Raw genomic sequence first — 12,656 nt, 5'->3', positions numbered from 1 at the left:
TACTAATGCAAGCTGGTTTTGTTGGCAGGCCAAAGTGAGGGCGGCAGAGAAGACAGAGCAGGACATTGACGCCACCCGTCTGGAGTATGTGCCGGTGGCTGTGCGCACACAGGTCCTCTTCTTCTGTGTGTCGGACCTGTCCAACGTCGACCCCATGTACCAGTACTCACTAGAGTGGTTCCTTGGCATCTTCATGGCTGGCATTGCCAACTCTGAGAGAGCAGGTAGAAAGAAATTCTACAGTAAATTTCATTATGGTTGCAGGATTATACACAGAATTATGTCTACTCTGTGCAGATGGAAAAATCATGAGAACAGATTTATGGCATTGAGACCAAATGTAAAAAATATATTTTTTCTGCTTCCACTGATTTTTTTTTCTGGACATGTGTCTCACAGACACAGTGGAGGAGAGAATCGCCAACATCAATACATTTTTCACCTTCAGCCTGTACAGCAACGTGTGCCGCAGCTTGTTTGAGAAGCACAAACTCATGTTCGCCTTTCTCCTGTGCGCTCGCATCACGATGAACGACAACAAAATTGATATGGTGAGAAACAGGGGAGTTGGCAGGCGCCCTCCCCTCTTCAACTTCCTGGAGGAACTCATACAGAAATTGAGTTAATCCAAGAACATTTGATGTATATGCGTTTCTCTCTCTGGCAGGCTGAGTGGCGCTACCTGCTATCTGGAGGGATGCCCGTCCAGGAGCTGACCAACCCAGCAGTGAGTTGGCTGTCAGAGCGCGCCTGGCAGGACATCCTGGGCCTCAGCGCTCTGGACAACTTCAGCAACCTGGCAGAGAGCTTCACCGAACATCTGCAGGGTTTCAAGAGAATTTTTGACAGCAACCAGCCTCACAGGCACGCACACATAACCACTATGTTCACACTTGTTTCCTTCATTTGTGCAGTGCAGAAGCTGTTAATATCTAACAAGGTATGCGTGTGTGTATGTTTGCCTACAGGGAGCCTCTCCCAGGAGAGTGGGACAGAGAGCTGGACTCATTCCAGAGGCTGTTGGTCCTGCGCTGTCTGAGGGCTGACTGTGTTGTTCAAGGCATGCAGGACTTTGTCTCAGCTCAGCTGGGGCAACGCTTCATAGAGCCTCAGGTAGAGTCACCTTCCTCCCTCTTGCCTTAAAGCTGAGTGTGTGATGTTTACATTTAAATGAACATCCATTATATTCAAGCCCTTGCCAAACAAGTTCACACAATGCTTGTTAAGCCTATCGCCACCAGGGAAAGCTCTCTCTGTTTCTAAGTATACCAAAGTTGTGGTGCCTGGTGTTGGTAAGTTGATTGGTTACACAGTATGTCAGTCTACCTGTATTACCCATTACCTTGATGGGCATGAAGGGGGGAGAGACCATACCAGCAGCAGCTAGAAGTATGGCGGAAGCTATGGTGGAAAATCCTCAGAAGCGTCCAAGAAAAGTATCTTGAGTGGATGTTCCAGATAAAAAATAAACTTGGCGTTCAGAGGAAGGATTAAAGTCCAAAAAAGAAAGCGATTGATGGCAAAAGAGTGCTCCTGGGGGCGGGGGAGATGTGGCGAGCTCACCTGTAGGCATATGTCATAAGCACGTTGACAGTGTTTGTGTAATTCATATTCAAATAATGTTATTTTTAATTACTTTCACTGCCAGCGGGGGGAGACAAAAGTTCTGCATTCCAGCTTTAACGTTAATATTAAAACCACTATGTATGCAGTGACACAAGGTTCGTCTTATCTCTCTGGCAGTGGTTTAGAAGTGTGGTAATATTAACATGGTAATAATGGTTCCATTTATTTCTGCTGGGTGTGCAGCAGTGCAAATATTGGTTAATGTTTGGAGTATGTAATTAACTATGATAACTATTTATGGCTTGTTGCTCCTTCTCTCTCCATCCTTCCACAGACCTCAGACCTGTCCGTGGTCTTCAAGGAGTCAACCGGCTCCACTCCCCTCATCTTTGTCCTGTCCCCTGGCACTGACCCCGCTGCAGACCTCTACAAGTTTGCCGACGTCATGCAGTTCTCCAAGAAAATGAGTGCCATCTCTCTGGGCCAGGGCCAGGTCAGGGCCGGGGGGGTGCCTGGGAATTCTCTCTCTCTTTCTCTTTTTCTTACACTCTCTGTGACCCTGGGGAAAGGCGCTATAAAACACATTCTCACAGAACCAGGCCATTCTCATTTGTCTTGTTAAGAATGGCCACCTCTGTGCTAATTGTTTTCTCTATTTATGGCCATAGGCCAGGACAGTGTACAATACCACTTTGGCAGATGCTAGATTCCAGGACACCATAAATGAGCTCAAAGAATAACCATAAAAAACCTCATGAGGAGATTTTAGGATAAATGCAGATTCATCCTCCACAAACCTGAAACCTAATGGCTGGCTGAACATTTCTCCCAGCAACACATTACCCCTGTGGCTGTTCAATATGTGTTAGCGTGTGTTTATCACATTATTTGCAATTATGTGAGTTAAAATCCTGGCTCATGCCGGGCTGTTACATCACTCTGTCCTCAGTCTATATTGACCTGAGGGCTCTTAAGCCTTTCTGAAAGACTCCTAGAATGTCAAACTGGCTGTAGGGAGATTTCCCACGTTAATCACTCTTTAAATACAAAGCAAACTTATAGGAAACGTGGATGTTTTCTATTTAATTAAAGCCTGATGTTTTGGCTTGTTGTTGTCTTCACATCTGCCCTTTCTTCTGCTGCTGTGTGTGTGTGTGTGATCTCAGGGCCCCTGGGCTGAGACCCTGATGCTCACTGCTATGGAAAGAGGTCAGTGGGTCTTCTTCCAGAACTGTCACCTGGCGCCCAGCTGGATGCCTTCCCTCGAGAGGCTCATTGAAAATATCGACCCAGTAAAGGTCAGAACATATGCATACTACATACTATACTGTACACTGTTGTAGTATTGTACGTTACACAAGATTTTCATTTACTTTGCCAGTGTTAAACAGTGTGTAACATTTCGGGGGATCTAGTAGCAGAAATATAATATGATATTCATAACTATGTTTTCATTAGCGTATAATCACCTGAAACTAAGAATCATTGTGTTTACGTTAGCTAAGAATGAGTCCTTCATATCTACTTAGGGAGCGGGTCCTCTTCATGGAGTCCGCCATATTGCTCGGCCATGTTTCTACAGTAGCCCAGAACGGACAAAGAAAACACTGGCTCTAGAGAGACTTTTGCTTTTTTATGTTACCGGAAGGCCACCGTAGTTCTCCTTGTGAAACTGCAGTATTGTAAGCTGCAGAGTGCAAAACCGTGGTACCGCCAGCTGCTGTCTGACTTCCGTCTGACTTCCGTTGCTCCTAAAGTAGTTTGATTATGGTAAGGATGGTCTCTGAGCGAGGCGAACAGCGTTATCACGGTTTTGCACTTAGCGGCTCACGTTACCGCAGTCTTGGAAAGGGAGGAGTGAGCGGAGGGGTACTCAGTTGGTTGCAATCTGCAACCACACCACTAGATGTTACCCAATCCTACACACTGTTCCTTTAATTACTTCCTTTACTGCCCAACCCCCCAAACAGGTGCACAGGGACTTCCGTCTGTGGCTCACAAGTCTTCCCAGCAACAAGTTCCCAGTGTCCATTCTCCAAAATGGGTCCAAGATGACCATTGAGCCTCCCAAGGGAATCAAGGCCAATCTACAGAAAACCTACCTGAGGATCACCAATGATTTTATCACCTCTTCCACTAAGGTCTGCCCATCTTTCAGTCACTCACCACCCCACTGAGTCTGTTCCTGCTTATTATATTTACCTCCTTATGCTGTTTTCACACTACGAGCGACACGTAACTTGAAGCTACATACTAACGCCCCACACTTGTCACTGCTTGACGGTGGTCTCAACTTTCTCAACGCTCCAATGACGCGGTGAAGCATCTACCAATCATATGTTTTTGTTTCACCCTATTATCCAGTCCCCAGTGCTATTTAACGACATAACTACATCAACCAGCGCTTGAGCAACACTTCAACGGCTACCCGTTAACAATGTAGCTGGCCACGCTGGCCGTTTTATTGCTTTTGTCGCTCGTAGTGTGAATACAGCATTATACTTTGGATTAGAAAACCTGCCTTTTTGGATCAGTTTTGTTTTTGAGAACATCTGCTATCTAGTGGTATCTCCAACTTATTCCTCTCCTCTTGTCTCCTCTCCTCTCCTCTCCTCTCCTCTCCTCTCCTCTCCTCTCTTCTCCTCTCCCCTCCTCTCCTCTCCTCTCCTCTCCTCTCCTCTCTTCTCCTCTCCCCTCCTCTCCTCTCCTCTCCTCTCCTCTCTCCTCTCTCCTCTCCAGAAAACACAACTCAAGTCTTTGCTCCTGTCTCTGTGTCTCTTCCATGGAATTGCTCTGGAGCGAAGGAAGTTTGGCCCACTGGGCTTCAACATTCCCTACGAATTCACAGACGGAGACCTGAACATCTGCATCAGCCAACTCAAAATGTTCCTGGACGAGTACCAGGACGTCCCGTACAAGGTGGGGGGGAGAAGTCTTCTGTCAGTATTTAACAACCTGTTAAGACAACAATAACTTCAAAGCCACTCTGATATTGTCCCCTTTCTCCTCCTAACTTGTCTTGCATCACACATGTCCATTGCTCACATTTAATTGCTATTGTGACATGTGTCTTATCACTGTGGATAGTTTAGGTACTGTATGAGCTTAAAATACATACAGGATGTTTCATAAGACACGTACGTTTTGTCCCAGCCAGAGAATGTGTGTGTTTTTTGTCCTCCACCTGTCCAGGTGCTAAAATACACTGCAGGAGAGATTAATTATGGCGGCCGCGTGACGGATGACTGGGACAGACGGTGTCTCCTCAGTGTGCTGGAGGATCTCTACTGTCCCGCTGTGCTCAAAAACGATCATGTCTACTCTTCGTCTGGAGTCTACCGGCAGATAGACACAAAGCAGGATATCAAGGTTAGATAAACGCAGGAGCATTCAAAAGATTGTGATAAGAGTAGTGCATTACACTTGACCTTTGTCTGCATCAGTTGGTATTCTCCAAAACTGCTCATATTATCAAAGGTTGGGAACTCTCTGTGCAGTACACCTAATCGTGATACATTGCAAGATAGCCATCTATGAAACATGACAAAAATAATAATGTAATAAGCAACATACCACTAAAAAAGGGAGATAATTGTTAATAATAATTATTCATTACATTAAAGGGTCAATTCACCAAGACAGGGACTGTGTCCAAAATCGCTCACTTCTCACTATCTAGTGGACTATACTATAGTGAGTTTGCCATTTTGTAGTGATAAGCAAGATAAGATAAACAAAACAAAAAAAAAGTAGGGGCGAATAGACTGACCACCTTAACGACATATAAACCAATAAACAGACAACAACAGTGACAACAGTGGGATTGTAATATGAAGATGATAGTAGTGACGGGGTGGCATTTATGATGATATACTAAAGTAAATTGAAGCACACTTATTGATGACAGCTGGTGTCAGCGAGTGACCTGTTGTCATGGCAATTCTGACTCTAGGGTTACTTGGCATACATCCGTGGTTTGCCCATCAATGATACACCTGAGATCTTTGGTCTCCATGACAACGCCAACATCAGCTTCGCCCAGAATGAGACCTTCGCCCTGTTGGGAGCCGTGGTTCGTCTCCAGCCTCGAGCTGCATCTGCTGGGGGCAAAACTCTGGAGGAGGTAGAGATATTATCTATTGATCTGATTTCTTTTCTTTACTATTATCTTTTTAGCACTACTTGCCTCATATTATAATTTGTACACTAGTTCAATACAGATTGAGAGGCCGAACACATTTAACTGAGTAATGTTGAGCAACCTGTCAGGAATTTGATTGTGATGTGTGTGTTTTTCCAAATGCCTGGACTACGGCTGAGGCATGTTGTGTTTCATTGGTGATATGCCTCTTCCTGTACCGTAGATAGTGGAGGAGATAGTGGCAGGCATCGTTGAAAAGATTCCTCAGCCTTTCAGTGTTCAGGAGGTGATGGAGAAGTACCCAGTCCTCTACGAAGAGTCCATGAACACAGTGCTCATCCAGGAGGTCATCAGGTAACACTTGGCTAAGCTATAAGATAACATCCCGACCCACACTGCAGGTCACATACACGTCACTCTGCTCTGTTGCTGCACACTCATGATCAGGGCTGAAATGAATGAGGGAAAATTCAGATTTAGAAAAAAAAACTTTTTATTGTAAAAACTGTAAGTTTTCTGATCACAATTCGTATCAATATGAAACTGAAAGTAGTTGTTGAACAATCAGGTGGCATGTCCTGTGTATTAGACAGTTTTCTTGCACGGTATTCCTTATTCTGTAACAGGAGAGACTTAGGTCCAAAATATACTGGAGCACACTGATATGAGGCAACAGACTTTATTAGAAGACTAACGTTTCATCACCAAGTGCGTCTTCCATCACAACTTGGACCTAATCTCTGAAGTCTCTCCTGTTACAAGATTGCACTATTCTGAGAGCACCGGACAGACCTATAATTCCTTGTGACCTCCTTCATTCCTTATTCTGTCTGTGTTAGCAGTGCTATGATACAGCAGCACTGTGTATCAGTCACACTGGGATCAGCTTGGATGACTCCCAAGAACTCGTATCAGCTCCTTTATTTACATCAATACATACATTTTATAAATTTAAAGAAAATACTCATCCAGCAGCAGAACACATGTCTACAGTTTGGTAATTCTTTGAGATCAGAGAAAGAAACTTCCATCTGTGCTGCATTCAAAGCATCTTTGGCAATATTTAGCTTCAACATATGTGGCTCAGTCAAGTGGCCCAGAATAGTTCAGTGATTCGTCCCTATGTAAAAGTAAAATTGTTTCACATTTGAGGTACAAAATACTAATTAAATGTGTAACCAGCAGTAATGTATTACTGTTTGATGTATTCTGTTTGAGTCCAGTAAATGAAATTGTACCCTTCAAAAGTCACAGCCAGTAATCATAATTATATGAGATCATGCTGTAATAATAACAGCTCACTCGGTTATGTATGAGCCGCTGTAGCTTGTGACGTCAGCAACTTGTCCAGAGAGAGTTTGAAGAGTCATTGTTATTGGTCAACAGTCATATCAGCCTCTCACAAATATATCATGTTCCTTTTTATACTGTGTTGTTCTGATGTTATAAACGAGGTCTTTGGTGGCCACTGTTTCTTTTTTTTTAAATTGTGTGTCTGTGATTGTATTTTGATGAAGTTTTGTGTACAGTTTGTTCTTGGACTAATCAAGAAATTATTTACTTTTATGAACTCCATCATAGTTACGTAATAGTAATTTATATATTATTACTTTTTTATCTAACAGGTATGTTATCAGTATTAAAAAACAAATTTAAGTTATAATATCAGGCTATAACATCAGGTTGGGAAATAATTTCACTACTTACATAATTAGTTTGCCCCTCGGAGTGAATTCTTTAAATATTTATTTAACATTTTTACTTCCCTTTATGACTTATAATTATGTATTTGTCCTGATCAAATTAATAAACATGAGTGATGCACCTGTTCTTGTGTTGGCTACATGAATGACTGAGTAATACTGAATCAGGTATTGCCCGGTTAAATCATTAGTACTTTTGTCTTTCAGATATAACAAGCTGCTGGCGGTCATCTCTCAGAGCCTCGGTGATATCGTGAAGGCTCTGAAGGGTTTAGTGGTGATGTCATCAAAACTGGAGCTTATGGCCAACAGCCTCTTCAACAACGCGGTGCCTGATATGTGGAAAGCCATGGCAAGACACACACACACCAATTTATTTTTTTTCTGATTCCCTTGTGGGTACCAGTGCCCAGTGGTCACTTCTCATGTTGCAACTACTGTATAACATTATGTAGCATAACATGTTGAAGACAACCCACATCACAATATGCTGCATTTATTTAAATCAATCAAGCATCAAACTTTATTTATATAGCATCTTTCAAACAAATCAAATACACTTCAAAGTGCTTTACAAGCGATTGACAAAACTTAGGATGTTAAAAGTAGTAAATTGTTAATAAAATAAAATAGAATAAAACTATTCGGTAACACTTAATTTTACAGGACCGCAAATTTCATGGTAATTAGGTGATAATTAGAAAGTAACCTCTTTTAAATTTCTTTTGGAAATACTGCCAAATTACGTGGGCTGAGTCCTTAGCAGCCGCCCAGGTTCGGTTCCGACCCGCAGCCCTTTGCTGCTTGTTATCCCCTCTCTCTCCCCGCTTTCCTGTCATTCTACAGCTGCACTAATAAAGGCAATAAAAGCCTTAAAAATATCTTTAAAAAAATATATAATAAACAGTTGCTCAAAGTAGTATAATGTTGATAAAACAAAATAGAGCGAAATAGATATACAATAAGTAAGTATAAATAATAAGACCACAAAAATTATAAAACACTACATAAAAGTCAGACTAAATAGATGAGTTTTTAGTTTACGTTTAAAAATATGAATCTTTTCAGCTCCTCTCAGATCCTCCTTCCAGCGGCTTGGAGCATAACGGCTGAGAGCAGCATCGCCAAACGTTTTTGTTCTGCTTTGTGGAAACAGCTAAAAGAGAAGAACCGGAGGATCTGAGAGGCCTTCCTGCCTCATAAACCAAAAGCATCTCTGAGAAGTAGTCTGGTTCACGGCCATGTAGTGCCTTATAAACTACTGAAAGAATGTTAAAGTCAATACGAAAAATAACAGGTAACCAGTGTAAAGACTTTAAAATAGGAGTAATGTGTGCCCTCCTTTTGGTCTTACTCAGCACTCGAGCAGCAGAAGTTTATTGTATTCCTCGCTAATCCAGAAAGGAGAATGTTACAATAGTCTAGCCTGCTAGTTATAAAAGCATCAATCTCGCTGTGTTGCCCAGAGAGAGAAATGGCCTCACTTTGGAGATGTTCTTTAAATGATAAATTGCTGTTATTGTAACACCCTGCACATGAGCCTTGAAATTAAAATCTGATTATCTTCTGATTTCAAAATCCTATTGAGAAAATTAACAATTACCTTCTCATATTTTTATACATTTAGAAATTCTGTAGGCAGGTGGCTCACCCTGGATAAATTTAAAGAGAAACCTTGACTCACACACACACCCTCCTCTCTCTCAAACACACAGAGCGAGCGACGCAGTGCTCCGTCCGTCTCTGTAATTGCCTCAGTCCTCAGTCCAAAAGACAAAATGTATTGAAAAAAGAGAGATCGTAATTATTTCCAAAATTCACAACATGTTTTTATCCAACGAAATATTCTGCTTCAGTTCATATTTTTCGTTGTCTAGCCTTTCAAAAACAACAGTTTCACTGCGGATGGGAAAATATTTCTTCCTCCAAAGAGGGGGCATTGGGGGGGATGACAGAGAGAGTTTGAAAACCACTATACAATACCGCAGTGTGCCTTGAACCGAACTAATATTATGACATCCATCTGTGTGTGTTTTATTGGATGCAGTCGGGGATGAGACTCTGACATTTGACATTTGGGAGGGATTTCATTCTGTACATTCAGTGTACAGGACATCAGATGAACTTCTGGTGACATTTCTGTCCTGCTCTAATAACTCAGGGCTCTGCTTTCTAAGAATACACAGCTCTTTGACGGGCCACGTGTCTCTGTCCCTCCAGGCTTACCCGTCTCTGAAGCCTCTGGCCTCCTGGGTGTCTGACCTGCTTCAGCGGATCAATTTCCTGCAGAGATGGATCTATAATGGCATTCCACCTGTTTTCTGGATTAGCGGCTTCTTTTTCCCCCAGGCTTTTCTCACCGGAACCCTCCAGAACTATGCCCGTCGCTCCGGCACATCCATCGACACAATAGGATTTGACTTTGAGGTCAGACAGTAAGCCGTAGTATGTATAGCTGTGTATGAATATCAACATATACCGTCACTTTTTGTTAGCATTGCTTTGAAGATTTACATTTACTGACTGTTACTCTGTCTCTTCCTTATTTCTTCTGTAATCCCTTCTCCCTCAGGTAATAGTGTCAGCGTCAGAGATAACAGAGAAACCACACACTGGTTGCTACATCCACGGTCTGTTCCTTGAGGGCGCTCGCTGGGATAACGAGGCAGGTCAACTCACCGAGGCCAGGCCCAAGGAGCTCCACACAGACATGGCCGTCATTTGGCTGATCCCCAAACCCAACCGCAAACCTCCGACATCTGGGGTCTACATCTGCCCCATCTACAAGACCCTCACACGTGCTGGTTAGTACACACTGGATTAATCTGTACTACAACTAATATTATTTGTTAGATAAGATAGCACTTGGCTAACAGTGGCTGTTTATTTAGAGATTTTTGAATTTCCTTTTTTTTAGTCAAGGAAATGGATTAACTGAAACTTTTGCTCAAATGTGTTAAAGCTGCAGTCGATAACTTTGACCAAATATGATGAAAAGTTACTTTAATAAAACAGTCACTATATCCTGACAGTAATGTGTGAGACAGATAATCTGTAAAGAAATCATATTCCTCTGTGTCGTCCTGTGCTCCTAATGGCATTTGCAAGATATCACCGGCTGGAGGAAAACCAATCCAGCCCGTTCTCATTCCCAGGGCGTCAAATACCGACGGCTTTCCACAAAATGAAAACCCATCTGCGGCAACTGTAAACACACAGGGAAAGTGCTGTGATGACGTATTTTAAAGAGCGCAAAAAAGACACACAGGGACGGGCAGAAGGGGAGGTGGATGGGTCCAACAAACACAGGGCTTTCATCCAGGAGACCGCTGTTCGTGTCCCGTGCATTATGTTTCACTGTCAGCTGTCAATCACTGCTCGCGAAACCCGCAAACTCCTGTCAAACGGTCAAACTAGGCAGCGCTGATCAAATGTGAATCAATATTCTGTTACTGTAATGACTATTTCTCGTCTCAGATGTTTTCAGAAACATCTTGTAGTGTACTGTTTAGTTGTAAAATGAGAAAGTTTGTTCCGTCCGGTGGGCGGTGCTTGGTTTTGGCTCGACTGTTTTCAACATGGAGGCCGGGTAATAAAATCTTTCATTTTACAGCTAAACAGTACACTACAAGATGTTTCAGAAAACATTTGAGGCGAGAAATAGGCATTACAGTAACAGCACGTTTCCACCAGATCCGGTGACAGAGGGCGTCTCAACTCTTACCATTCATTTCCTATGGAAAGCAGGAGAATCGGTCGTCCAGTGCCTGGTTGGAGTGTTGCGGCGAGTTGGAGGGGGTCTGTATTTGCATAAAGTTTATCTCAACTTTGTGCAAATGAGCCCGTCCAGCACAACGTGTCTGCCCGGCTCACGAAGTTTGGCCCAAGCTGTCAAACTAGGCGATATAGTTCTAAAATGAGAGGTGACTCAGCAGTGGCATGGCCTAATTCTCGCCTTAAATGTTTTCAGAAGTAGGTTTTTGTGGATTATATTTATATTTATTTATATTAATATTATTATTTATTTATATTTATATATATTTATACGATATAACAGGGTTTTTATGAGCAGGCCACCATGTTGTTTCCTGTTTGAAACGGCGAGCAGAAAACCAAGGACCAATAAAGAGCATCCCACGATAGGGTACGTTACCGCTTGAGTGGCCAGTTGAGTGGACATGTAGCGTAACAGAATATTAATTCATATTTGATCAGCGCTGCCTAGTTTGACAATTTGATCAGAGTTTGTGAGTGTCGTGAGCAGTGATTGACAGCTGCTTTGAGACTGCTCTGCTCTGATTGGTTGTTTTGATTTGGGCGCAGTGAAATCTTGCAGATACCATTAGGGCGCAGGAGGAGAACGTGATTTTTTTATTAGATTACCTGTCTCACTACTGTCAGGATATAATGACTTTTCATCATATTCGCTCAAAGTTACCGACTACAGCTTTAACCCTATTTTCCAGTTTGACGAGGTGTGGAGCTGCTCGCTCCAGTGTTTGTGTCTATCTCCTTTTGGTGGTGTTATTACTCACCCAAAATAGACTCCAGTTAGTGTCTTGTTTCACGGAGCGTCTCAAAGTGCAGCTCTGTATTTTCCACCCACAGCACGTACAGTATAGCCAACACCTTGTGTGCTGGCATGGTAGACTGCTCAGACACACTTACTGTAACTCAGTGCAGTGATGGAAAAAAATTCAGACAATTGAAATGTGTTCATGTCACTGAGCTGCTGTGTGTGCTTTTGTAGGGACTTTGTCTACAACCGGTCACTCCACCAACTATGTGATGTCGGTGGAGCTGCCTACAGATCAAAGTCAGAGACACTGGATCAAACGGGGAGTCGCCCTCATCTGTTCACTGGACTACTAAACACACACGTACACACAAACACTTTCATACACTTGTCTTTACTATATCTTTGTTTAACAGCCTACAACGGTGATGATTGCAGTTGTGGTCGCTGAGACGGAATCAAATCAAACACAGACATTTTGTCACTAAAAATGAGCTCACTGAAACTCTGTGTAAATAAACTGTTTTTCACAATGCCATATTAGTGTAATGTTATCTACGATTATTAACTTTGATAGAACGGCTTGGTTAGAGCAGAGGTTCTCAATCTTTTTTCAGCCAAGGACCGCTTATTACAAGATAGAGAACATACCAGGGAACCCCTCATGTATGTCCCTTGGAATAATTTGACGTAGCTTCTTTTTTACACTTCTATAGTTTTAGTTATGTGA

At 42.6% G+C, this 12,656-nt stretch overlaps 1 protein-coding gene across 2 annotated transcripts in view; it reads left to right on the top strand.

Moving 5' to 3' along the window:
* The window catches only part of dnah1 (dynein, axonemal, heavy chain 1), a 49,030-nt gene extending 36,559 nt beyond the window's left edge, over positions 1-12,471 (top strand). For both annotated transcript variants that reach the window (XM_074661058.1, XM_074661140.1), the window contains 15 exons: positions 29-224; positions 400-551; positions 668-864; positions 969-1,113; positions 1,901-2,059; positions 2,733-2,864; positions 3,537-3,707; positions 4,306-4,485; positions 4,759-4,935; positions 5,519-5,689; positions 5,931-6,061; positions 7,618-7,762; positions 9,631-9,837; positions 9,983-10,214; positions 12,161-12,471. In XM_074661058.1, coding sequence (XP_074517159.1) covers positions 29-224; positions 400-551; positions 668-864; positions 969-1,113; positions 1,901-2,059; positions 2,733-2,864; positions 3,537-3,707; positions 4,306-4,485; positions 4,759-4,935; positions 5,519-5,689; positions 5,931-6,061; positions 7,618-7,762; positions 9,631-9,837; positions 9,983-10,214; positions 12,161-12,282 — 2,517 coding nt within the window. In that variant the 3' untranslated portion in view covers positions 12,283-12,471. The remainder of the gene's footprint in view (positions 1-28; positions 225-399; positions 552-667; positions 865-968; positions 1,114-1,900; positions 2,060-2,732; positions 2,865-3,536; positions 3,708-4,305; positions 4,486-4,758; positions 4,936-5,518; positions 5,690-5,930; positions 6,062-7,617; positions 7,763-9,630; positions 9,838-9,982; positions 10,215-12,160) is intronic.
* The last annotated feature ends 185 nt before the right edge of the window (positions 12,472-12,656 follow it).

This window comes from Sebastes fasciatus, chromosome 1, assembly GCF_043250625.1.
Source record: "Sebastes fasciatus isolate fSebFas1 chromosome 1, fSebFas1.pri, whole genome shotgun sequence".
Classification (NCBI taxonomy): Eukaryota; Metazoa; Chordata; class Actinopteri; order Perciformes; family Sebastidae; genus Sebastes; species Sebastes fasciatus.
Note: the sequence above shows the minus strand (reverse complement) of the source record. Positions and strands in the feature narration are given on the sequence as shown.